The sequence below is a fragment of the Ophidiomyces ophidiicola genome (assembly GCF_022830035.1).
Source record: "Ophidiomyces ophidiicola strain CBS 122913 chromosome Unknown scaffold_13, whole genome shotgun sequence".
Lineage (NCBI taxonomy): Eukaryota > Fungi > Ascomycota > Eurotiomycetes > Onygenales > Onygenaceae > Ophidiomyces > Ophidiomyces ophidiicola.
In genome coordinates this window covers 322,841-348,264 of record NW_026054653.1, presented here as the reverse complement: position 1 = coordinate 348,264, position 25,424 = coordinate 322,841, and the positions used below count along the sequence as shown (strand labels likewise).

Genomic DNA, 25,424 nt, shown 5'->3' with positions numbered 1-25,424 from the left:
CGATAAAACTAGCCACTGCGAGCATCAGGCGGCGCCACCTAATCCACCCGCGGAGCTTAAAAAGCCAGGCCTGGAGAACGAAAGCTTGCAAGAAGTGAGGCGACGGGCACGCTAGTTCGATGCAAAGAAACGAACTGGCTGTTGCCTTGCCTGAGCGTGGCCGGGCACAGCCTATCTGTTTCGATTTTGAATATATATGTGTTGGCTATTCGGACTCCGCCGATCGAGAGATATTCTTCGACGGAGCCACCAACTAACTAGTTATTTTGCTTATCCCGTGTTGACGGAGCCAGGGATCTTTATCCGCGCTCGATCGAAGGCTGCGTCTCCTATACCGCCTGGACTCGCGGCACTGACTCACTCATTAATTTGTTCAAGCTCAGGCATCTTTCTCGCTCTCGGATCGTTTGCCAGAGATCACAGCAGCGGCGAGGAACAGAACGCAGCACGCAGGAAGCAAAAGAGAGACCCTATTCCGTGACCCAGGCGTCCGTTGACTAACTAGCCTTGAGAATTCTTGCCCGTATCTGGCCCAGCAAGGCCGACAATGCGCGAGCAAGCTGCATTATCCGCCAGCTGCGCCAAATAGCTAGCCAGGCTCCGTCTTCCCCTCATCTGCGGCCCTCTCGCCCTTCCACCCCGGCCTTGGGCTCTCGTCTCACTATCAGTCGTCCCCAACCCGCGCGGCCTGCACTGTCGCCGTGCCTGTCCTCGCTCCCTATCCCGAAGCCAGCAGCTGGGCATTCGCATTGCTTATTCTCCATCCTCCTGCCCCCCCGATAGTAATCCTCCTCCGTGTTCGAAAGCCGCCTAGATTTAATTTGAGCAGTCTGGCTCTTTGCTTCTAGGTCTTTTATTTCCTTTTTTCCTCGCTTGCTTTTTTCTGTCATCGCCTCGGCATCTGATCTTCTGTGTGACACTCTCATTTGAAGCCTGCATTGATAACATTCTTTTGTAGCCCAGGCTCTCTGCCTCTTCGCCGGGCCAGCCCCTCTGACCTTTGCTTTTTTTCTGAGACGATCGCCGGGAAATGGAACTGAGAACTATCCTTGCGCAGTGCCCCCGCTTGTTCTCAACGATCTAGACCCCTCTCGAGTCAATCCGCTTGCCTATCTGCAAACTGTTAGAAGCTAGGGAAAGAGGCTTGCTTTCTTCACCGGGGCATATCCATACATATTCGTCAGAGTCCAGACCTACCCAGCGGCCCTCGCTGCCGCTGCCGAGAGTCGATCATGGCCCAGAACTATTTTCTTCCCCATTACCAGAGCGAGTTTGACCACGATTGGGTACGTGATCTTTCGGACTCTGCCATTGCGGCTCTGCCCTGGTTTTCTTACTTGGTTTACCTCTCTTTTATCATTTTGCTGATGCTTTGGGCGTTAGCGTTCTTTACAGTCTCAATTTCCGGAGAGTTTCAATGACAGCTTGCCCAGAAGCCACCCCGAGGATTTACTATGTATAAATGGACCACCTACCCCCGTGGCATTGACTTCTTCTAGCGATGGCATTCCCTCGTACCTTTCACTTCCCGCCAACACATATCTTGCAAACTTGGGAGAATCCCCTGCGGGCCTTCCGCAGTACGTCTCCCCAGATAGCTCGCGGTATACCTGCCATTCTTCCCCTCTGAATACCCAACCACCAATTTCGCCTCATAATATATCTGTTATAGCGCCTTCAAGGTGCGATGTCTGGGACCCCGTTGGCGTCACTGGTCTTCCGCAACATACCATGCCTCGGAGCCCGCCACGGGCCACAAAACGCCTGAAGATTGTAAGGGACAGCGGAGTCATGTCAGACTTAGGCGGCTGTCTGCAACAGAGTCTCCTATCAGATTCGGGCTATGCTACCAGAAGCATTGGTACAAGATCCGTGGCAGGTGGAGTTCAGACGTCACAATTACTGGAGGATGCCGGCCTGCCCAATGGCTTCCTATCCACTTCGCCATCTTTACTATACAATGCGGTTCATCCCCCAATGCTTCCAACCTCACCCAGCCCCCTCACTCCATTCAGTCATGACCAGACAGACAACCAAACTACACAGTCCCGTCGGAGTAGGCAATCAACAAAATCTAACTTCGCTTGCGAGGTTTCTGAATGCGACTGGGTAGGAAAGACGAGATCTGAATTAAAGTTAGTTGCATCGAAGTTCTGTTGACTCGGTATTCTGTGACCTAATACACATGATTTGCCTCAGGAAGCATACGGATCGCCATGAAAAGCCATACAAATGTGATATTTCCGGCTGCAAGCGCTCGCAAGGCTTTGCAACACCAAATGATTTGGATAGGCACCGCAAATCAGTACATGGAATTCTTCCCACCCACGGAACTGACAAAGTCTTCCGATGTTTTGTCAGGAACTGTTCGAAAGCGCTGAAAGTTTGGCCTCGAGCAGACAATTTTCGCCAGCACCTTACTCGGGTTCACAAAGGCTGCAATGTAGATGAGATGCTCCGCAAGTGAGTATTGTAATTACTACCACCAACTATCGATTATACACTGACCAGAACCGTAGATCTGATGCGTGGTATGAGTCTACTAAACATGTAGGCGACTACCTTCGAGCGGCCGATGACGTTTCTGTATCGACAGCTCCAAGTGAAAGCAATGCCGCACCTGTTAATAGTGCAGATATTTTTGCGCCAAATTTCGCCTCAGAAGCACACCTATCCATTCAAACACCTTCTTTCTATTCGGAGCATACTGCGATTCTCTCGACTACCGCTTCTATATATGCGCCTGAACCCGTAGATGATGGAGACACTGGAACGCAGGTTCAAGGTTATTCAGAACAAGGCACCACCGCTAACGATGATCCTATCTCCCTACAGGATCACCTTTTACCCAGCCCTGGTTCGCAATTCCTTGCCGACCCCGATGGTGACCCCTCGAATACTTCAGCTTCTGAGTCACTTGCGGAAACCGTTATGGGCCTTTTCAAAGCGCTGGAAGAAATGGAGAGTATGAAATCGCAGCAACAGCAGGATCAGTCTTCCAACGATAGTGTCTCTCAAACTTCATCATTTCGTGAATTGCTCCTAGCTTCTGGAGAAAAGGGGAGAGACTATTTTAGCAGACTTCTTCAGAGTGGATATGAACAATTGAACCCCCAGGATAATGATGAGAGTGAGAGTGATGATGAGGATGATAATGATAACTCATCTATGACTGATTCTTTGACCGGTGAATGTAACGCTGAAAATGCTGGGGAGAGAGGGTACAAATGTTCCCACTGCCGAGCCACCGTTCGCCGGAAGTGCGAGCTAAAGTGTGTACTCTCACCATATATGTGGCATACTGTGTTTGACCATAGTCGTTTAGGAAACACATGAAGCGGCATACCAAGCCATACGGCTGTACTTTTACAGATTGCTATAAAGAGTTTGGTAGCAAGAGTGACTGGAAAAGACATGAGAACTCAAAGCATTTTCACCTAGAAAGCTGGCGCTGTCAGGCACCTGAAATTGATAGAACAGGGAGCAACGCGGGCTCTTTGGATACTCGAGAATGTGCCCGCCAGTTTTGTCGGTCCGAACTTTTCTCTAACCACCTCCGTAATGACCATAAACTAAGTGACGCCCGAATAAAAGTATGCTTACGCACGGACAAAATTGGTAGGAATGGCCAAGGTCAATTTTGGTGTGGTTTCTGCTGCAAACTGGTTCAACTCCAGAGCGAAGGGCTAGATGCCTGGCAAGACAGATTTAACCATATCGACAAAGAGCATTTCAACCAAGGCCAGTGTATTGAAGACTGGCTTCTACCGTCCGGTTGCCACACAAAGGGACGAGCTAAGCAACTCCTTACGGAAGAGGAATTATCAAAATCTGCAGGAGTTTCTAACCCAAATATCACGCCAGCAACGATATGTCAAATATCTAAGATAAGCAACACTGGCCACCCAAGCAGCAGTAGCGAACTTGCAAACGGGAGTCTATTCGCGAATGAACATACTCAATATGTTGCCGGTCAGAAACCACAGGATACTGGGCATACACCCGCAATCACTCTTACCCCGAGCCCTGAGCCTTTAAATAAACATAGATTTATATCCAACCAAACATCGCAGAACGGTATTTTTGAGGTAGAGGGCGGTCCAGATAGCCCACCTCAACATCAAAACTTACATCAGCCGCTCTCGGCCCAGACCAATGCCCGTTTGGCTTATAGAAAGGCAACCGCAGACTCTTTGATGTCTTTTACTGGGTCATTCATCAAACCTCTTGATCCACTTCAAGGTGCAGGGCAGTGTGTTACTTGTGTAGGCACCTCTTTTGGCCCATTTCTCTAAATTTGTGAACTAACTAAACACTCATATACAGTGCCAATGTGTGCTTCCAAACACGTACACGCTTGCGCTAGAGAGTGCCTGCACTGTTTGCATGCATTCACCCTGCATGGAATGCATTTATAATAACTGAAACAGCTTTGTGGGTACATTTAGCTAACCATCTTTTGTTTTTATTTTTCATAACATCGGTGGAGCATTTAATGCCTGTTGTGTCTATTTGAAGAACCTTTACCCCCTTTCTCTTACACTGTCTATTTTGTTCTTGGACCCTCAAACCTCTTGGAGTCGGTTCAATGTCCTGCACATACCTGATATTGGAATGGTTATAGAGCAATGTCTATACGCATGATATGTATGTACTTACATTAGTTGTTGGGCTAGATTTCATTTTGTTTCGATATGACTATCATTACTGTCTGTTAGTCTGGAACAAACTACCTATCAGAGCAGATCATAGATGTATCTGGCCAGAGATATATAACTTCTACAGCTTTGATGCCTCCGGTTCTCCAATTAGATCCAAAAAGGCTCCATGTACCTCTTCTGTCAAATCACTGGCTTGCATGCTTCTTCCTTTAGCAATAAACGCTCTCCTCGAACACTCTCTCGTTATTACACTACCTGCCCACGCGGCGAGTAACAATGTCGTTTTTGGGCTCATTTTTCTCTCTTGTTCTTTGCTAAATTCGTCATATAGCTCAGCTTCGATGTTAGCTCGACTTTTCGCTATTTCTTGGTTTAAGGGAGACATCTCCCCTATGTCCCATAAACATTCGTGATATGCCTTTCTCCAAGCAAGGAATGTTCCTAAAGCTCCTGTTAAGGTGTCTCCTTGGCCGCCACATCTCTTCTTCCCGCCTTGTGAGTCTGAGATTAAGGACAAAACTCCGTTCGAAATTATATCATGAATTCCCTTCTGAATTATCATCACTCCACCCAAGGCATTTGACAATTTTTCACACGCTTCTGACTCATTTTTTCGCCTATTCTTTTCCTCCCTATCTTCACTTCCTGTATCCAGCATAGACACATCCACCCCCAGAGCTCTGGCAAGGCGTTTGAATTCAACAACGTTGGGTGTGAGAATGCATTGCTCATTCCCTCTGACTAGTGCAGGATATGTCTGAACAATTACGAGTGCGTCGGCATCCAGTACCATAGGAATTCCTTTTGCACGAGCCTCTTTTATTACTTCCATGGTAATTTTTTGGGTGAGTGGGTCTCGGCCCAAACCAGGGCCAATGACTAGAACGTGAACTCGGGATAGGAAGGAGATGATAGGCTCAGCATGATAACACGGGTCTCGTTTTGTCAAGGTATTGGGAACTGAGTTAGTGCTTTGGAGGATGGGATGCACCATGAGATTCGGAGAATATGATTTTATTACCTGTGATAAGTAGGGGTAAGGATTATATATTTTCTTACTAAGGGGGGGATACTATATGACTGCATACCGTAGCTGCTGAAGGCTCGCAGATTACGTGGCTCTAGAAAAGCGTGTCAATGATCTTTCGATATAAAGAGGTGTAGGTTGGAACACAATCCACATATCCGAGAGGTGCTTACCATATCGCATCCTATTCTTTTTGTTAGTATTAGGCCATGCCATACCGACGTATGTAAGTATCATACCTAGTTTGGCTGATGCCATTGCGGAAAAGTACGGTGCACCTGTGTAGCTATAGAGAAAAAAGCTCAGTCAAATTAAAGCAGAAAAGAAGCGTATTAAAACAATAGCATGCCCATGTGAATTACGTTATCTGAATTAACAGCATATTTTCAATTTGAAATGTGTATTAGGAGAATATGCTACTCTAGGAGCCTCAGGGGAAAATCGAGGCGTGTGGTAGCGTTTAGGGAGTAGAAATTAGAGAGAGATACTCGTGATAGCAATATGGCATGAAAACAGATTTGACAATGTGAGGGACTTACTCTATGCTCCCTCCAATAACGGCCACCCGTCCTAATTGACCTAGGTCAGTTGTCAGCCTACCTTCTCTACAGTGTCTTTCCAAGTAATAAGAATGGCGTGCTAGGTAGTAGCAGTTAAAGTCTAGCGGGAAGAGGAGACGAAAACAGCTATAATGCAACTAATTACCCTTATGGAACTTTTCGAGCATCGGGGGTACCAATCTCTTTACCTTAATAAAGAGATTTCGCGTTGACGACGACATGGTCGAGGAGCCTTCCTCGTTTACTGGATTCGCGGACATGGAATTTATCAGCAGAGATAGTCTGTACGGCTGGTGGCGTTTGATGGCTGATCGACGTGTGAGTATGAGAGGGAGAGAAACAGAAGTTCGAGGTGGTGCAAGGTGATGATGTCATGCGGTCACGCACCCCTTAAAACCTCGGTCTTATCATGCCGCTATGCAATACTGTAGAACTGAACCTCAAAAAGCAACCGCGCTATGCATATACATAGAAGATAAAGAAGCAATGAAAAGCAGCAAAACATTATAATGATATCTATGTAACGCTCTGCTGATTCCTGATCCCAGCTACCCAGAAGAAAAGTACCCAGTAGAAATGATGGCTAGCCCGCCGAAAAACACGCCCGCTAACGTATAGGATTGGGAAAAACAAGTTCAGAGAGAAGAAATGTCGAAAAGACACAACGTAGAAGCTTCTCAGCGTCGTGACTTGGACAGGGCAACAAGCTTTTTCTTGCGGTCTAGCTTGGCTTTCTTCGCTTCCATTTCTGCTTTGAGTTCTCGCTCATCTTCTGCTTTGGCGAAGCGAAGGGCAGTTTGCTCTTCTTCTTCCAAATCCATAGCTCCAGCTTCCATGTCAGACGAAGCGTCGGAGTAGTCATCATAATAATCGTCACCACCATAAGAGTATTCTCCTTCATCTTCTTCATCTGTTCCGAGATATTCATCCCTGATGCGGCTAGAAGGATGTTTAGATTTGCGGCGATCTTGGGTAGGTGCGCTGGTCCCGCGCCGCGATGGAAGCCCTCCAGTCCCAGTATAGGCTGGGGCGGCGGATGGTCGTGCAGTCCCTCTGTAACCAGGTTCGGAACGCTCTTTGCGCGACTGCATTTTCTCATCCCTAAACCGTCCCCCAGCATTAGGCGAAGAGCGTGCGCTTGTTGTCTTTTTGACCTTGTTTGCCTCTAGCTCCCGCTGCTTTGCTTCTTTTAGCAAACGTTCCCGTTTTGGCTTGCTCATGCGTTCCTTCACAACAGTTTGATGCTTAATCACACCAACGCTGAGGGGTTTTTGCTGCTGCAAGGCTTTGGCTTGGGCCATAATGTCGGCAAACGAGCCTTTAGGCGGGGGTTTCGAAGGCGCAGGGGCCACGAGTCGCTGAGAAGGAGCGGTAGGCTTCGCGGTTGAGGGAGCTGTTGGCTTCGCTTTGAATGGGGGTTGGGTAGTTGATGTGGGTGTAGGCGGTTTGCTGTGCAGAGTCGACCGAACAGTGGCTGACGGCTTTGTAACCTTGTTCAGTTTACTGATAGGACGAAGCACGTCGAGTTCCGCTGTATGTTTTTGGTATAGTGAGGAGCCATTTCGCTGAGTAGAGGACGCTTTTGTACTCAAAGAAGGGGTGGGCTCTGACTTGGCCTTTATATGGGCGGGTGGCGGGGTGATGGTCGCATCCCCCGTTCCGATAGACGTGAGGACCGAATTAAGGAACTAGAGACGTCAAATTAGATTCAGGCTTAACAGACTTGACAAGTGAAGCATACGCTCATTATGGCAAGGGTTGACTGTGAAAGCGTAGGTGGGGTAGAAATCGCTCGCCAACGCAGAATGCAGCTTGTGGATGAATCATGATTTTGATGTTCTAGGCCAGGTCATCAAGATTGACCACAGAATGTAGCAGAAACAAGCTAAACAGCGGAGTCCATGGGGCCGCAGCGCTCGAGATCTTGTGAAATACCACAGCGAGACCCGCGGTCAAGCGCCACATCAAAAGAGAGCAGTAAGAAAGCGAACAGAAGAGAAGAGGCCAGCGAGGGCGGGAGTCGCGCGCCTTTTATACGCAGCCGCCGGCGCTAGCGGGCTTAGATAAGAAGCTGAGTCAGCCGCATCAGCCACACGCTTCGCTTAACTACCGGCCCGTGGCTGGTAGCGCCAAGCCGCGCGCACGATCGAACAAATTCACAGTAAATTCCGCTGTCGAGCATCATCACCAACATCGAACTCGAAGCTCAGTCTCCGCCCAATCCGCGGTTAAATCGATTGATTCTCTTGTTCGCGACACCCGCTCAAACACTAGTATGCCGCCTCTTCTGCAGTACCCTTGCCAGAATCACCATCGAGCTAACCATTTGGTTTTGCAGTTCCTCACACAACATGAAGCACCTCGCAGCTTATCTTCTCCTCGGCCTCGGTGGCAACACCTCCCCCTCTGCTAGCGATGTTAAGGACGTTCTTTCTTCTGTTGGTATCGACGCTGATGAAGAGCGCTTGGACAAGTTGATCTCTGAGCTTGAGGGCAAGGACCTTCAGGAGGTCAGTTACCATCGGAGAGATCCTTATTACAAGGCGCCGAGTTACTAACTAGTGTTTTCTTCGTATAGTTGATCACCGAGGGTACGACTAAGCTCGCTTCCGTGCCGTCCGGTGGCGCTGGCGGCGCTGCTCCTGCTGCTGCTGCCGGTGGTGCTGGTGGTGACGCTGGCGCTGCTCCAAAGGAGGAAGAGAAGAAGGAAGAGGAAGAAGAGTCCGATGAAGACATGGGCTTCGGTCTCTTTGACTAGACGGCGATCCCTTGCCAATGAAACGACGATGGTGCTGGTGACAGTCGCCTACACAGATACACTGGAAAGCTTCCCACCAAAGCCGTGTTTCTACCTTGATGATTATGATATAAGGAATTCAAGAGTGTCCTTTTTTCATAGGATGGCAAAAATGCAGTCATGGTGAATAGTTTTAAAATTGAGCGCCTATACACTGTATATTCGAGACGAGACTCGCAAGGGAATAAAAAATGATCCATCTTTATTTCTATACTTCTCAGATTCTCCATAACATATTAGTTAAAGTATCGAGTACGGAGTAGCTTGGACCCTTTCGAGCCTGTTTAGACTTAACCTGCAGGTGTAGCAAGTTTACCGCATCTAACATAACCCGCCGCTCACCCAACTGGTCCCCTCAGTTTATCAAATGCGAAATATGCCCAGCCACCTCAAGTAGAAGTCGCTCTTGCATTGTCCCTATCAAGCTCAGGAGCGGTAGCTGTCTTATCGCAAATAGGGTTTGATAGGGCTGTCTTGCCTAATCAGGGCAACCTAGGGCTTGCTGAGTCATTAGCGTGGTCGCTTAGCCGAGCCATCCAAACTTCCACCCCAAACGCAATGAAGGCGAGCGGAACGGTTACCATCAGCCCAAAGACATATCTTTCATCGCCCGTCTTTCCAATCGACAACACCGCGTTGCCCCGAAAGACCAATCCGCAATCATGGCTGACACTGAATACGTGAGTTATATGACTTGAAAACACCTTTGGGACCCAAATTAAGATTGGAACTGACTTGACTTTTCTCGTAATAGAATGCGGAGGAGGCTGCCGGTACGTTATTTAAATGATCTTTTCTGCAGATTCGTCGAGAGACTCCAATAAACACTATCCGTATTGATTTCCCACTTGATGCTATGGCATCGAAATACAACCGAAAAGATATCGCGATAGGACATTGTGGAAAGGAAGCGCTGACACCCACCTCTTTATAGAGCTCAAGAAGAAGAGAACGTTCAAGAAGTTTTCCTACCGTGGAATCGACCTCGAGCAGTATGTCAAACCTAGTCTTTTCGAGTCTATTGATGCTTTATACATTGCGAGTATGCAGGACGATAATCTGATTGTTCACCTTATGACAGACTTCTGGATCTCTCATCGGAGCAACTTCGCGATGTCGTTCACGCCCGTGCCCGCCGTCGATTTAACCGCGGCCTTAAGCGCAAGCCCATGGGCTTGATCAAGAAGCTCCGAAAGGCCAAACAGGAAGCGAAGCCAAATGAGAAGCCAGACCTCGTGAAGACGCATCTGCGAGACATGATTGTCGTCCCGGAGATGATTGGAAGCGTTGTTGGCGTCTACTCTGGCAAAGAATTTAACCAGGTTGAAATCAAGCCTGAGATGGTTGGACACTACCTGGGAGAGTTCTCGATTACATAGTACGTCAATGTGCGCACAAGGAACCTACTGGTATGCTTACTAACTTCAACTACAGCAAACCTGTCAAGCACGGTAGACCTGGTATCGGTGCTACTCACTCCTCGCGTTTCATTCCCCTCAAATAAACAATTGTATGTCATGTTGTGTTTCTGGATGGCTGGGTGTTTGCTTGATTGGTGAATGCTCTTTAATGGCATACAGGGTGGAAAATCGGGTTCTCTGAAGAATTAACGGCATATGAGGACACGCCGTTTTTGAAGTTGCCCATAACTGCTAGAATATTTATGGTTTATATCCTAGCTAAATCAAATTGACCCTCTGGTCTTTTAAAGCCACTACATTTAAATGGATCTGTATTACTTTCAGTTAGAAAGCCTTTTTGTTCCATATATATCATTATTGGTATGGATCGAAGATGATTGAAATACATACATGCATCCATGAAAAGGCCATTTCAGGAGATTAACCTTGAAAAGAAAAGCAGAGTATTAAGTAAAATTTTTCTGGAACTTTGAGTAAGAAGCCGCGCCGCGGGCTTTCGCAATGGTCCCTTAGCCACATTATGTAGTCTTAATCTAATTTTCTTGTCCAAAAGCGCATAACAAGTTAATCCCATGACACCAGGAATACAAAGCTACATATGCACCACAAGCAGCGCTGTGTCCTTTGATTCTATCTACCCAAGCACTCCAATGAGTATGACCTAAAAGAGACTATCCTCTTTCATCAGCTCCATTAATATCGACAAACCACTCATATCCCCAGAAGGCGAAGGAACCCCAGACATTAGACCGGGTTGTCCTGAGAGGCAAGCGTTTCAAAGGACCGTGACACCGGCTAGGTTGGCATCGATATACTAATTTCCTTTTTTGAATTAGCGAAAAATCGCACATAGAGTCTCCAAAGGCCGCATGGATTGTGTAGGGGACCTGGTATTCAGCATGACTTCAAAATTAATGTTGAGTGACTGGAATAGAGTCAGCACGATCCATGAAACTAGGTGACTTTAAGTGAAAATAGCAAATTGAAGCAAACCTACAGTAGCTATCAAAAGAATAAATCGACGTGAAGTGGCACATGCTCTGTGACGATCACCTAAATGGAAGCTTCGTCTATTTGTAACGCTTCTTCCACCATAGCATCCAATTTTTTCCATTCCAAGTCAATCATGGGAAGTATCGCGGCTGTAGTTAGTTGTGGATGCGCAAAGTCTAACAGGGCGCCGTAGGCCATCTGTTGTACCGTAGGCAATTCATTGCAAAGGGTTGCATTCATATTAAGCAGAATCGAATAAATAAGGATGTGGAGGTCGAACTTGTATTTTGCAAGGTCAATACCCTCGGCATTACCCAATTCTCCTGTTCCTGAAAGGTGCATCAATAGCTTGACAAATCTCCACTTGTGGCAGGTCAAAATCGGGTGCCAACTTTGCGGGTACAGAATCGGGTCAATGCGAAGATATATTATAGCGAGTTGAATAAAAGCAGATTCGAAATTTTTGGCTTCTAGAAGAGAGACCGCGAGTTCACCACGTAGTTTAACGTAGGGTTGGCGGGTCAGGGGCCAGAGAGAAGTCTTCCTAAGAATGCTCATTCCAGACCTAAGTTTAGAAATTGAATCCTCTGCAGAGTTACCTGTCTTCACAGCTTCGAGTAAAGTCGTCACTTGTTTTTGGGCATCTTGAATGATAGCAGAATCCGCTTGACCAAGCTGTCTTAAGAATTGATCTTCTCGGCCCTTGTCGCCCTTTTTGCATTTCGAACATTTACATTTGAAGAAGTATCTTGAAGAAAGTTCGCGTTGTCGAACTGCATACGGGTCTGTAGCCTCAATATATGAAATGTAAATCTGTTCGCCTTTTGAGATCTTGCAGAGGGCCCGAGCAAAAACTCTCGAGCCATCAAAGTCCACTGACGTATTCGGAGAGCAGCTATGATTGCAGAAACCCGCATTAGGGTGCACTGCAATGCCAATTGGATCACCAAATGGACATGTAAGCGTAAACGCACTTGTATCAAGCTTCGAGGGACGCATAAATTAGCTTTTAGCAATAAGAAAAATGTGTCAGGTATATATATACCTTAGCAAAATATAGGATGATCTCCTCAATACTTAAATCAGTGTTCGAGTACTCATGAACTGCCTTGGCACATAGTTCTAAATTTTCGTAATGTTCCGGCCGTTCTTTCTTAATCTTCAACCTGTGGTCAGTTAAACGGTGGAACAGCGGCATCTGACCACCTGGATCATTTGCACTATTGGTAATCAAGAGAACAATTCTCATCACTGCTCTGGCAGACGTTGGCAGTATTTTTGGATATAACTTTTTATAGATTTTGCATTCATATTTGTGGAATGCACGCCAGCTTTGTACTTGACAGTCCTTCAGTATAATTAGCATAGCAATCATAGCCCGAGTAAGCTGCAGGTCTGCAAGCATGGTGGAAAATGAAGCAATACCTCCTGGAAATTGCTCTTCAAGTCTCATACCTTTCTGCAATACCTTACGGTTTTGCACCCTGCGCACAATTTCAGGTCCAAAGGCTTCTCATTAGGCTGAGAATCTCGCAGATATTGTGTATCGAAACAATGGGAGCAAGTATCCGCCAGCCGTGCTGAATCAAGGACTGCTATCCATCTCTCCATCTCCAAAACTGACTCTCCAACGCCGATATCTTTTGTTGCAAGTAGGCCTACATCTGCATCCGGGGTCATTGCCGGCCCGGCATTGACAACTTGATCGATTTCGAAGCCCATAGCTCTTTAGGTATTAAGATCCTCGCTTCTTACGATCATCAACGTCGTTGAAAGTGCTGTTCTAAGAACAGCGGACAAAGAATGCTCCTTTGGCTGGTACCTAGCCAAATAAACTAACTATAGCCCTACTGGTGACTATGTAGGTAGTAGTTAACTAGTAAATGCAAACAAGCCAAACTGTTTGATAAGAAAGGATACTCAGAGTAGCGTAACGCCGTGGCCAGGAAGAACCAGAGGCCTTTTATTTCTATCATAAGCAGCACAAAATCCCACGGCACGGAGGCAGTAGAAAATCTTGGTGTAAAACTAGGTAACAACCGAAAAAATATCGCCTGAAATGTCGTTTCCCAGAAACAGAAAACCAATAAGCTCTGCAGAGCATCAAGAAAAAACGGGCTAGATATTTTGGTTCTCGACTCCATGGCTCTACCGAAACTCGACAGATTATCGCATAGACCCCACTAAACAAAAAAGAAAAGGAATTGAAAATTCCCCCATAAAGAATAGAACTATTTTACAAGGTCTTTGTACCAACGAAATGCGACCAGCTTCGTACTTCCGATGGAATACCCTCCTTACGAGGAAGCTTCTCATTCATGCATTGGGCAATAAGAAGCGCAGTCTAACGTTAGATTAGCACCTAGCCTTGAGTGTTCATTTGGAGATACCTGGCTTACCTTTGGCTCCATGAACAGGGGAACGCCAAAATCAACAGCATTCCGTCTCATAACGTAATCCTCGTCCAAAAGAGTCTTTCCTCGTTCTTTGGCGATGTTGAACACGCCTCTGATGTCATATTTCTGGAAAACCTCCCTCAACGCCCGTTTATCTTCTTTGGGGAACTCAATGACTTGGACGTCAATGTCAGATTTCGTTGCCTTCTCAAGATACTCCTTGACATTTGTGCTGGCAGCAAACAGCTTATAGCCAAGTGGATGCACGAAGTCCACAATGCGAGGGAGTTCGGTCAAGGTATTGGTATCACCACCAAAAAGGAGACCTTCCCCTGGCTCTGGCATACGGAAGTTCATGGTAGACTGGATAGATGCCCAATATGCCTCAACTAAGTCCTTACCAAAGCAGGCAATCTCGCCAGTACTGGCCATCTCAACACCGAGATAGGGGTCGGCGCCCGCAAGACGCGTCCAGCTAAACTGAGGGACTTTGGTGGCGAGGTAGTCACGTTTGACGGCCATCAAATCGGTAGATTCCGGGACGTCCCTTCCAACAAGAGCCTTGGTGGCGACGTCAATGAAGTTGGTGCCGAGGACCTTGCTCACGAAGGGGAATGATCGGGACGCGCGGAGGTTGCATTCGATAACCTTCAGCTGCGGCTCTCCCCCATCGGGGTTATTCGCCTTGATGATCTGCATGTTGAACGGGCCCGTGATGCTGAAGGCTTTGGCAACCTTCTCTGCAATCTCCTTGACGCGCTCCATAACCACCTTATCCAAGTTCACCGGGGGAAGAACGAGGGTGGCGTCGCCCGAATGAACACCTGCTGCTTCGACGTGCTCACTGACGGCGTGGAGAATAAGCTTGCCGCCGGATGCAACTGCGTCGACATCAATTTCTTCGGCCCCTTCGATAAACTTCGTGATAACGACTGGGTGGTCAGGAGAAACATCACTAGCCGACATGAGCTTCTCGTGGAGCTCGTCGTGGCTGCGGATAACGCTCATGGCGGCACCGGAAAGGACATAGCTTGGTCGAACAAGGACAGGGTAGCCGACAGAGTCCGCAAAGGTCTCAGCCTCTGCAACAGACGTCAGCTCTTTCCAAGCTGGCTGGTCTACACCAATACTGTCAAGAGTCTGCGAGAACTTGTGGCGGTCTTCGGCTCTGTCGATGTCTTTTGGATCTGTCCCTAAAACATGGGCACCACCTGACTCCTGAAGTCTGAGGGCAATGTTTTGGGGCAGTTGACCGCCAACAGAAACCACCACACCACCGGCATTTTCAAGTTCATAAATATCCATCACTCGTTCATAACTCAACTCTTCAAAATACAATCTATCAGCCGTGTCGAAATCAGTAGAATAGGTCTCAGGGTTATAGTTAATCATGACGGTTTTCTTGCCCATATTTCGAAGCGAGAGGGTAGCGTTGACAGCGCACCAATCGAACTCCACAGAGCTACCAATTCTGTAGACTCCGCTTCCAAGGATAATAGTACCATGGTCCTCAAATGTAACATCATGAGATGTAGCGTTGTATGTTGTATAAAGATAGTTGGTATCCGCGGGAAACTCGGCAGCCAGTGTGTCAATTTTCTTGACCCACGGGTGAATGCCAAAGCTCTTGCGGCGAGTGCGGACTTCTTCTTCCGTAGAGCCAACACAAAGGGCAATTTGCTTGTCCGAGAAGCCCATCTTCTTTGCCTTGAGCATCATTTCTTTCTTGATGCCGAAGAGGCTTCCAATCTCCTTCATCGCATTATGCATATCTACAATGTTTTGTAATTTGTACAGGAACCAGTTGTCAATTTTCGTCAGTTCATGGACTTTTTCCACCGAGTAATTTTCGTGAAGCATAGCCTGTCCAACGGCAAGCCATCGGCGATCTGTGGGGTTCTTTAACACATCATCCAAGTTCTCAAACTTGTCGCCTTGGAAACCAATGAATTTGGGATCGACTTGACGGATAGCCTTTTGGAATGACTCCTCGAAAGTGCGACCAATAGCCATAACTTCTCCCACGGATTTCATAGAGCTACCGATATCCCGCTTGACATGCTGGAACTTGCTTAAATCCCATCGTGGAATTTTAGTGACGATATAATCCAAGCTGGGTTCGAAATTTGCGGTTGTGGTTTTGGTGACGGCATTAGGGAGCTGTGGCAATGTGTGGCCGAGGCCAATTTTGGCAGCAGTATAAGCCAGAGGATATCCTGTAGCCTTTGACGCCAAAGCGGATGAGCGGGAAAGACGGGCATTCACCTCGATTACCCTGTAGTCAAGACCATCTGGCTGAAGGGCGTATTGCACGTTACACTCGCCCACAACGCCGAGATGTCGAACAATTTTAATAGCCGCTGTTCGCAGCATGTGGTACTCCTCATCGGAGAGGGTCTGACTGGGAGCGACGACGATGCTATCTCCCGTGTGAATACCAAGAGGATCGAAGTTTTCCATATTACAGACAGTGATACAGTTATTGGCGGCATCGCGAACAACTTCATATTCAACTTCCTTCCAGCCCTTGAGAGATTTCTCAACAAGAATTTGGGGGGCCAGAGTAAGCGATCGGGACGATAAGTTCTTCAACTCCTCCGCATTTCCTGCGAAGCCGGATCCGAGACCGCCCAGGGCGTATGCAGACCGGACAATGATGGGATACCCGATCTTCTCCGCGGCGGCTAGCGCTTCATCGACGGTGCTGACAGCAATCGACTCGGCAATGGGGATGTTAATTTCATTGAGAGCCTTAGCGAACAGGTCTCTGTCTTCACTGGTCTCAAGCGTTCGAACGCTGGTTCCAAGCACTTTAACCCCATATTTCTCAAAAATGCCCATGCGATTCATCTGCACACCAAGATTCAGGGCAGTCTGGCCGCCGAAGCTGAGAAAGATGCCATCTGGCTTCTCCTTCTCGATGACATGCGTGACATACTCGGGCGTGACCGGCAGATAGTAGACTTCGTCGGCGAGTTTGTGGTCGGTTTGGATGGTAGCGATGTTGGGGTTCATGAGAACCGACTGGACGCCGGCCTCCTTCAGGGCCTTAAGGGCCTGCGAACCTGCGTAGAAACAAGCATCCCGTTAGCACCGGCTTCCGTCAGCTGCGTATTAGTTACGAGGCCGCCGGCCCCGCTGAAAAACCAGGGAGTCGCGGCTATTGCAGGCTCAAGACCCCAGTCCAAAACCTACCGGAATAATCGAATTCACCGGCCTGCCCAATGCTTAGGCCTCCGCTCCCGATGACAAGCACCTTCTTGACATCGACCAGGTCCACGTCCTGTATGATCTGGCCGCCGGAGTACGACTTCGCGTTCGCCGCGGATGCCAGGCCGCGAGCCGCGAGCGCCAGCGGCCGGTTGGCGCGCCACGAGGAAAACGTCGGCAATTGCGAGCGAGGGTACAGCTTCCGGGGCGACGACTGTGAGGAGAACGCCCGCAGGGCCGAGGGGGCAGAGCATTCAAGCGAGGAAAGGCATCGCTGGCGCAGAATGTGCGAGACCGCCCGCTGCCCGAAGCGAGCGGTGAGAGCCATTGGCAGCCTCGCCGGGGAGCAAGACGAGCGAGAGAAGAGCGGGAGGACGCAGGGCAGCAGCAGCAGCAGACTCGACGCGGCGAGGGGGGCTTGAGCTTCAATGGCAGCTGAATCTCTTCTCACGCGGAAGGGTTTGGCGGTGGTTGCTGGTGTGCCTGAAAGCCCCAAAATTTTCTTTAGCGTCTGTGACTCACCCGCCTCGAAAGCTTTTGTTTGTTCGCCAAAGCCGCAAAACTCTACGCTGAACGGCGCCCGCGATGGTCTAGGTAGTAGTGAATACTCTTCGCTCAACCTGCTCGGACACGTCCTGTGGACTCTAGTTATCCAAAATACCTCCGGTCTCAATGGCCTACTGTCTACCCTCCGCCCACCCCAACGTTCCCCTGCAGCTTGGCCCACGGCCCCTGTGGCCGCTGCGCTCCCTTGAGGCTCTGAGCATTCCTCGAGTCCGTCCTGTGGCCGCCTTTGTCTCCTTCCCGAGACATGGCGGCGTCGTAGTCCCGGTTCATGATGTCGTAGATCCTCCGCAGCGTGTTCTCTGTGCTCGCCGCCATCTCTGTCCCGATTTCTACATGTCTATCAACCTGCTCAGCGGTGGCATCGTGCGCGGCCTGGGAAGCAAAAGCCCACGCCTCTGCGTGCCTGACGACCTCGGCTTCCGAGGACGGGCTTGAGACTGAACCTTCAATACCGGAGCGTGGCGTGTTCGCAGCAGCAGCGATGTGCTTGAAACGGGACTGTCCCGCCAGGATCGGGTAGTCGGGAAGCAGATGGCTTTCGTTCCGTAGACGTTCGAATACTTTCCCCGACGTCCATCGCTCCTTGGACAGGAGCGCCGACAGGAAGGACTTTTGTATGGTCATGGCGTTCTGCGCTTTGAAAAGCGGAGACAGATTCTCTTGAAGATAGGGGAACACCGGCGTAAGATCCGCAGGAGCCTGCTCGGGCTCTTGGTATTGCGGCTTCGTTGGCAGGGCTTTCGCTGGAGGCTTCATCGGCATGCTCGTAGAGACCGATACTGCGTCCAGCAAACTTCGACGGGCGGAAACGTAGGCTGTGTACTGCTGCTCGATGTCTCTCCGTAGGCCTTCCAGCATGGCTCGCACTGCATCTTCGTCCCGGTCGTCACAGAGCTGCTCCTCCTCAATAATACTCGTATCTTCCATTCCGCATGTAGCCAGAGTGTTTTCGACCCAACGCACAAGCTCGTCGCGGGTTCGTATGAGAGCATTCAGCCGTACTTGCGGGTTGATGTCCGCTTCTGTCGACTTCCGCAGCTTGGATTGCCCCCGAAGCCTTTCAAGCGCGGTCTTTTCATTGTCTATTCGGCTTTTGGAAAGAAGCACGGCTCTCTCAAGCTCATGAAGCAGCACGGTAGGACTATTTCCAACACCAGGGGCGCTCGGGTCATCCTGCTGTGTAGCGAATCCCTGCGAGGAAATATAAATACCTTTCGCAGCTGACCTCATATCCAGATATCCCGGGCAAGCAGCATCCATCTTGTTCAGCTTTTCCAAAAAATGCTGGCATATCTGAATTTTGCTCCGCTGCCGACGACTCCGGAGCAGGGCCAGATACGCGTCCAGATCTCGATTCTTCGAGTCCGGCGACGGGCTGGATCGGCACCCATTCAGCTGCTCCGCGAGCCCGTTCAGTTCCGCCAGCTGCTCGTCGTATTCCTTTCTGGCGCGGAGATTGGCCTGGAGCGCCTTCAGGTACTGCGCGCGAAGCCCGTCGCCAAACTCCGGCGGAATGCGCTTGACGCCCCGGACGTGGTACGGAGCGCAGACGGAGAAATGCGACTGGGGAATGCCATCGTCGGCGAAAGTAAGCTGGTCCTGCAGCCGGAGCGCCAGCAGGCGTCGGATTCGGAGTGCTTCGTCTGGTGTTTTGATGAAGGGCTGGAGCGGCGTCGCGAAGGCGGGCGTGTCCGGTGGTAGGGAGCCTCGCGAGATGCTTTCCATGGGATGGGGTGATGGGACGCGTGGATTCCGGCTTTTGAAGTTAAAGGACAGGCTCTGCGGAGCTTGTTCCTGGGTTTTCGTGCTTTCTGCTGCCAGAGCATGCATGAAGTGTAGTTACATAGTGATCAACGCTAAACCAGCTGGCCAAGATGGTGACCAGCAGGTCAACACCCAAGACAAAGAGACAACTCAGCACCTCTCACAGCAGGCGGGATGTCGGGGGACAGCGGGATCTGTTTCTACACCATGTATGGACAGTATCTAGACTGTCTGCTGTGTGACGTTTCTATTTCTGCTATGGATTGTCTTATTTTTGGGCTCAAAATTCCACCCAGAATGGACTATGGCATCTGGGATGTTTTCCCCAAAGTATTCTCTTTTCACTAGATAAGAATTTTCCATACATTCTATTACATCCCTTTGGTACAATATACCGGCCTACCGTTGAGAGGCTGACCCTAAAATCGACAAACCTGCACAGGATGCTTGCTGCCGACTGGGCAAACACAATATAAAGCTCCTTCTTACCACTGGCTGTTGAAGAGTATCTGCTGTTCTTTCTTTGGAAAAACCAGCAGGAGTGTCTAACGCGTCTCAAAGATCACCTGCACAAGAATAATGCTGAGAATGCTAATGCCGAAGAAGATCGCAAGCGTGTGCCTGGAGAGGGTGCTGTGAAGTTTTATTGTAACGCGAGTTATAATTCTTACACAAAACTGATACTCACTAGCTAGATGCCGACTTTGATTCCTTGCACGATATACTCTCAAGCTACTTGCGCCAGTAGCCTTCTCATTATCACTCCAGCAACTTATATCACTTCACAAAACATCCGCTCACGTGCTTTCTACTCCTCACACTTTGTCTTTTTAACATGGGATTCTCAAACCTCTCTTTAAAACTGTCTCAGAAACTCTCCAGCTGCAAGAAAAGCAAGAAGGGCTCGTTCAAGGCAACCCTGTCTGACATCCAGGAACACAAGGAGGCCGGAAACTGCGGGGAGGCCATCATAATCGCGCCGGCTGCTGAGCAGGTCAATGGGTCGCCGGCAGCAGGGCCCAGCCCTGGAGATCGCATGTCGCCACGTCGAGGTAGGTTTGATAGGCGCTGAAAGCGCGTTCACGATAATAATGATGGTGGGCGGGGCCACTGACCAGAGGTAGTGGACAGCAGCAATGATAGTAATAGCAACAGCGCCCCCGACGCCGGCCAACGACGTGACGTTAAGAACAAGAGCCAGCCCTGCCACGCGGCAGACGCGCGCATCGTGAGCAAGTCGCCGATCGCGGCGCCGATCCGGCGGACGCACCTGAAGTGCTTCACGGGGCACTCGGAGTGGAGCGGGTGCCGCAACACGCACCACTCGCTGCCGTGCATGGCGTGCAAGCGCGAAGGGTGCGCGCGGCTGTGGAAGTGCCCGTTTTGCCTGCTGCGGGTGTGCGGGGAGTGCCGGCGCGGGCTGGGCGGGCGCGAGCACGGGTCGCTGCAGAGGCTGCTGGAGTCGCTGGGGCGGGCGTGAGGAGGGTATGGGGGCGGGGAAGATTGGGAAGGGGTGAGAAACGGTACTATGAGAATAATAATGGAACGGATTATTGGGTTACAGGAAGGGAGCTCAATGGATGTTGGGAGTTGTAGTAGCGGCGAGGCGGTGTTGTGTTGCATGGCGCATCGCCAGGCACCCCTGGAGCGGAGGGACGATCGACGAACGAGGGTGTTTTAGGCGGAAGCTTGTTTGTCTCGATACTAGCTGGACAAGGATGATGAATGGATTATGGGATGCGTCTTCTTCTTCTTCTTCTTCTTCTTCTTCTTCTTCTTTTCTTCGTCTTCGTCTCGCTCAATCGTGGTCGTCCTCGGTCAGGCCGGGGCAGCCGTCCATGCGCGGCGAGTCGTAGCGGCACTTGCACCAGAAGCAGTAGCAGTGGGTGTCGCGCAGGTAGCGCACGAGGCGCGCCAGGCGGTCCTGCGGCGGCAGGGCGTTGAACTCGTCCAGCTCGGGGTCGTCCTCGTCGTCGTCTTCGTCAGGCGCGACGATGTGGCCGTCCGCGGTTCGGCCCAGCGCCAGCTTGTCGTCCGGGTCGAGGTCGTCGTCTTCGGCGCAGGCAGGCAGCGACAGGCCGGCCATGGCGCGCGAGGCGGACGGGCTGGCGAGGTCGCGCGCGGAGTCGGCCAGGGCGTGGTAGCGGCGGTGGGCGGCGTGGGCGTCGCGGTGCTGGAGCTCGCGGGCGCGCACGAGGCCGCGGTAGAGCAGGTTGACGCGCGCGAGGGGCCGCACGGGCGGGCAGTGCGAGCAGCGGTGCTTCGCAGTGTCTGTGCCAGTGTCTGTGCCGGTGTCTGTGCCGGCGTGGCAGTGCTTGTGCTCTGCAGACGCGGGTGCCTCATCGGCATCGAGATCCAGCCCCTCGGCGACGGCCTGGGCGGCGCGGAACTGGGCCTCCGCGCGGCGGGCGTCGCTCTCGAGGCGCGCGCGGGCACGGAAGTCGAGCTGGTCGGTCTGGAGCCGTTTCGCGTGCGCGTCGAGCTGGTCGCGCAGGCGGCGTTTGCGCAGGGAGTCGAGGCCGACACCGCCACGGCCGTCCTTGACGGCGATGGCCAGGGGCTCGGTGATGCGACGGGCGGAGCGGTCATCGTCCGTAGAGGGCGGCGCGCGGCCCAGGGCGCTGCCGGCGGTGTAGCCCAGGCGGGCCATGATCTGGAAGCCCTTGCTGGCGGGATCGAGCGCGGAGGTGGCGAGCGCAGCGTCGCGGGCGGCGGCGGCGGCGGCAGCGCGCTCGGCTTTGGAGGGCACGCGGGCTCTGGCCTCGGCCTGCGCAGGAAGTCAGTCAGTAGTTGATCAGTGGGAGACTGAAGGCTTCGTACCTCGCGCAGCTGGCGGCGGCGGCGCTGGGTCAGGGACTCGCGCGCGGCGGGCTCGCTGAAGGCCATGGCCATGTAGTCGTCGGCGTCGTCGTCAGCCATGGGTAGGTAGGTAGTGTTGGTTGTAAAATAGCAGCCAGGTAACTAACTAACTGCTCCGTAACCAACTGACTGATAATTAAACTGCGAGGCCGGCGATCCGCGCCACGCACGCCGGAGCTGACGCGGCGAGGGCGGCCTTCCTGCGCGGGGGCTAGTTAAGTAACGTGAGCCCGCCCGGCGGCAGAGCGAGCACCCAACTAACTTTTCCAGGCCCGGACCACCTTCCTTCGCGCCGGCTGGCCAGCCCGTCGCGGCGGTTTCACGGCCAGCCCGGCGAGGCGCAGGAAGAAAAAGTCAGAACACGGAGAACTCAAGTAGTAGATAAAAACGAGCACGCCCGCCGGGGCTGCGCACTGTGTTTCGCGGCCTGCCTGGCCTGTCGCCGCGTCTCTCGTCCGCGATGGCGCTGCGGTAGTCTGTTGTCTCTCTCTCTCTCTCTGTCTCTCGATCCTCGCTCTCCCTCTGATACCCCCCTCTCTCCCGCCATGCACCCCAAACCCCCCGCCCAGCACCCGCTGCTACCCCCCGCCGCCGCCGCCCCCGACCACCACGACGACTCCGACCCCGATGCCACCAGCAAGCCGTCGCGCGCGCGCTTCGCCCTGACCAAGAAGAAGACGCTCGTCCTCGCGCTGCTGCTGCTGTTCCTGCTCGCCGCCGGCGTCGCGGCCGGCACCGCCGTGGCCGTCACCAAGAAACAGCAGGCCGCCGCCGCCGCCGCCGTCTGTCGCGACGAGGACGGCTGCCGCGACATCGGCTACGCCCGCTACAAAGGCACCACCGACCGCCACGGCGTCGCCAGCTGGTTGGGCATGCGCTTCGCCGCCCCGCCGCTGGGCGCCCTGCGCTTTGCCGCGCCGCAGGACCCCGTCAAGGAGTCGGCCGTGCAGCCCGCGAACGACTATCAGAAAGCCTGCCTGTCCACCTCCAGGACCGCCAACCGCCTCGAGGCCGAGGACTGTCTCTTCCTGCACGTCTTCGCTCCCGCCAACGCCTCGCGCGACGCCAAGCTGCCCGTCTACTTCTTCATCCAGGGCGGCGGCTTCAACATGAACGCCAACACCCGCGTCAACGCCTCCGGCCTCATCCAGGCCGCCGCCGGCAATCTCGTCGTCGTCAGCTTCAACTACCGCGTCGGCCTGTACGGCTTCCTCGCCTCCAAGGAGATCCAGGACCAAGCCAGTCTCAACAACGGCCTCAAGGACCAGATCAAAGCCCTCGAATGGGTCCGCAAGCACATTGCCCGAGTAAGATATACCTGATCCTCTCCCGCCCACAATTGGCTGACCCAATTCTCTCTCTCTCTCTCAGTTTGGCGGAGACCCCAATCACGTCGTCATCGGCGGCCACAGCGCCGGCGGCGCCTCCGTCGTGTTCCATCTCACGGCGTACGGCGGCACCACCAAGGTGAAGCCCGATAAGCCCCTGTTCCACGGCGTCATCGCCGGCTCGCCCTCCATGGGCAACATGCTCAACGTGTCCGAAAGCCAGTACATGTACGACAGCCTGACCAATCGCACCGGCTGCAACGACGACGCCGACTCCCTCGGCTGCCTGCGCAAGCTGAGCGCCGAGGCCATTCAGGCCCAGAACATCAAGCTCCCGCTGCCGGGAGCCACCAAGCTCCCGCTCTTCATGTACGCCCCGACCATCGACGGCGACCTCGTGCCCGACTACACCTACCGCCTCATCCAGGAAGGCAAGTTCCTCAGAGTCCCCATCGTCTTCGGCGACGACGAGAACGAAGGCACGCTCTTCGCGCCCAAGGGCACCAGCTCCGTCTCGCAGACCAACGACTTCCTGCGCGCCCAGTTCCCCGCGCTCACCGACGACCACCTCGCGCGCATCAACGCCTTCTACCCCAAGACCGAGAGCCACTACCCCAACAGCGGCAAGGCCTGGCGCCGCCTGGCCAACATCTACGGCGACATGCGCTACACCTGCCCCAAGATCGCCATCGCCCAGCGCTTCTCCGAGTTCCACGACCCGCGCCAGGTCTGGAGCTACCGCTACGCCGTCGAGGACCCCATCTTCATGCAGTCCGGCCTCGGCACCCCCCACACCGCCGAGCTCGAGGGCATCTGGGGGCCCGACTACGCCTCCGCCCGCTCCCCGGTCTCCTACTACACCACCAACAAGCCCATCGTCCCCGTCGTGCAAGGCTTCTGGTCTAGTTTCATCCGCACCCTCGATCCCAACCCGCTGCGTGCCCCCGGCAGCCCCGACTGGAACCCGTGGAATGCCTCCGGCGCCGCTGATCCCGCCGCCGCAACGGGGAGCTACCGGGAGCTGCTGCTGAAGACCGGCAGCACCAAGATGCGCGTGGTCGACCCGGGCCTGCGCGAGAGGTGTGACTACATGATCAGCATTGCCGTGGGCATCAAGCAGTGAGCAGGATGCGATGGATCGAATTTCGATGGCATGCATTTCTATTACATATCCGGATATTACATTTACCAAACTTGGCGTTTTGACGGGTCATAATGGAGGGGAGGGTTTGGTTTGAGCGATCTCAAAGGCATTTTCTTTTCTTTTTTGTATTAGATTCATCAATGCATGAGCGAGCACTGCACTTTGTTTTTTTTTTAAAATAGACTATACCTTACTAGAGAAAATTCGTCTACATTACATACACTCATAAATACATGAAAATATATGAAACATCCAAAGTTATCCTTTCTCAATGCCTTCGTCTTTCCTTTTCATCCTCAACTCCTTCGTCTCATCATAACCAACTGCCCTGGACCCCGGCGTTTTAGCCACACCCTGCTGCGCCCTCTCCCACAGGAACCACAACCGTCTTGGCCACGGTTTAGTAGTAGTTAAATTCCAACATCCAAAACTCCCCCTACCTAGCGCCGTTTCTATTCCTGGCGCAGCCAACTCCTTGATACAAGGGTCTTTCCGGGAGTGATAACACCGTCGCATGCCAGCCGGGAACTAGGTACTCCGTGCCGACTACTATCTGGTCTAGCATCTGAAACATCTTTTTTTCTCTCCTTCCCTCTCTCTCCCCCTTCCCTCTTCTTCTCCTTTTCTTCATCCCCCTCTTTTTCTCTTCCGCTTCTTATCTCTCCTTCTCTCTTCTCCTTTCTGCTCACTCCCTTCC

At 51.9% G+C, this 25,424-nt stretch overlaps 10 protein-coding genes across 10 annotated transcripts; 4 read left to right on the top strand and 6 right to left on the bottom strand.

The window, feature by feature from the left end:
* Positions 1-1,232: 1,232 nt before the first annotated feature.
* LOZ57_003752 (uncharacterized protein) lies at positions 1,233-4,295 on the top strand (the record flags this gene model as incomplete). Its single annotated transcript, XM_049252800.1, has 5 exons — positions 1,233-1,286; positions 1,384-2,135; positions 2,200-2,463; positions 2,520-3,272; positions 3,326-4,295. The coding sequence occupies 5 exons, from the start codon at positions 1,233-1,235 to the stop codon at positions 4,293-4,295; spliced, it is 2,793 nt and encodes a 930-aa protein (XP_049108299.1).
* Positions 4,296-4,779: 484 nt separating this feature from the next.
* LOZ57_003751 (uncharacterized protein) lies at positions 4,780-5,946 on the bottom strand (the record flags this gene model as incomplete). Its single annotated transcript, XM_049252799.1, has 4 exons — positions 4,780-5,682; positions 5,750-5,782; positions 5,862-5,872; positions 5,928-5,946. 4 exons carry the CDS (start codon positions 5,944-5,946, stop codon positions 4,780-4,782), a joined length of 966 nt encoding a protein of 321 aa, XP_049108298.1.
* Positions 5,947-6,925: 979 nt separating this feature from the next.
* LOZ57_003750 (uncharacterized protein) lies at positions 6,926-7,995 on the bottom strand (the record flags this gene model as incomplete). The annotated part of the gene is made up of 2 exons (XM_049252798.1): positions 6,926-7,936; positions 7,990-7,995. 2 exons carry the CDS (start codon positions 7,993-7,995, stop codon positions 6,926-6,928), a joined length of 1,017 nt encoding a protein of 338 aa, XP_049108297.1.
* A 604-nt stretch (positions 7,996-8,599) lies between these two features.
* Positions 8,600-9,006, top strand: RPP2B (60S acidic ribosomal protein P2; the record flags this gene model as incomplete). The annotated part of the gene is made up of 2 exons (XM_049252797.1): positions 8,600-8,758; positions 8,827-9,006. 2 exons carry the CDS (start codon positions 8,600-8,602, stop codon positions 9,004-9,006), a joined length of 339 nt encoding a protein of 112 aa, XP_049108296.1.
* A 701-nt stretch (positions 9,007-9,707) lies between these two features.
* On the top strand, positions 9,708-10,549 carry RPS15 (ribosomal protein S15; the record flags this gene model as incomplete). Its single annotated transcript, XM_049252796.1, has 5 exons — positions 9,708-9,725; positions 9,800-9,818; positions 9,980-10,037; positions 10,127-10,423; positions 10,480-10,549. The coding sequence occupies 5 exons, from the start codon at positions 9,708-9,710 to the stop codon at positions 10,547-10,549; spliced, it is 462 nt and encodes a 153-aa protein (XP_049108295.1).
* A 970-nt stretch (positions 10,550-11,519) lies between these two features.
* On the bottom strand, positions 11,520-13,181 carry LOZ57_003747 (uncharacterized protein; the record flags this gene model as incomplete). The annotated part of the gene is made up of 3 exons (XM_049252795.1): positions 11,520-12,443; positions 12,505-12,807; positions 12,915-13,181. 3 exons carry the CDS (start codon positions 13,179-13,181, stop codon positions 11,520-11,522), a joined length of 1,494 nt encoding a protein of 497 aa, XP_049108294.1.
* A 514-nt stretch (positions 13,182-13,695) lies between these two features.
* Positions 13,696-17,393, bottom strand: CPA2 (carbamoyl-phosphate synthase (glutamine-hydrolyzing) cpa2; the record flags this gene model as incomplete). The annotated part of the gene is made up of 3 exons (XM_049252794.1): positions 13,696-13,803; positions 13,859-16,920; positions 17,051-17,393. The coding sequence occupies 3 exons, from the start codon at positions 17,391-17,393 to the stop codon at positions 13,696-13,698; spliced, it is 3,513 nt and encodes a 1,170-aa protein (XP_049108293.1).
* Positions 17,394-17,749: 356 nt separating this feature from the next.
* On the bottom strand, positions 17,750-19,357 carry LOZ57_003745 (uncharacterized protein; the record flags this gene model as incomplete). The annotated part of the gene is made up of 1 exon (XM_049252793.1): positions 17,750-19,357. One exon carries the CDS (start codon positions 19,355-19,357, stop codon positions 17,750-17,752), a length of 1,608 nt encoding a protein of 535 aa, XP_049108292.1.
* A 1,837-nt stretch (positions 19,358-21,194) lies between these two features.
* Positions 21,195-22,315, bottom strand: LOZ57_003744 (uncharacterized protein; the record flags this gene model as incomplete). The annotated part of the gene is made up of 2 exons (XM_049252792.1): positions 21,195-22,163; positions 22,217-22,315. The coding sequence occupies 2 exons, from the start codon at positions 22,313-22,315 to the stop codon at positions 21,195-21,197; spliced, it is 1,068 nt and encodes a 355-aa protein (XP_049108291.1).
* Positions 22,316-22,800: 485 nt separating this feature from the next.
* Positions 22,801-24,706, top strand: LOZ57_003743 (uncharacterized protein; the record flags this gene model as incomplete). The annotated part of the gene is made up of 2 exons (XM_049252791.1): positions 22,801-23,562; positions 23,627-24,706. The coding sequence occupies 2 exons, from the start codon at positions 22,801-22,803 to the stop codon at positions 24,704-24,706; spliced, it is 1,842 nt and encodes a 613-aa protein (XP_049108290.1).
* Between the last annotated feature and the right edge of the window lie 718 nt (positions 24,707-25,424).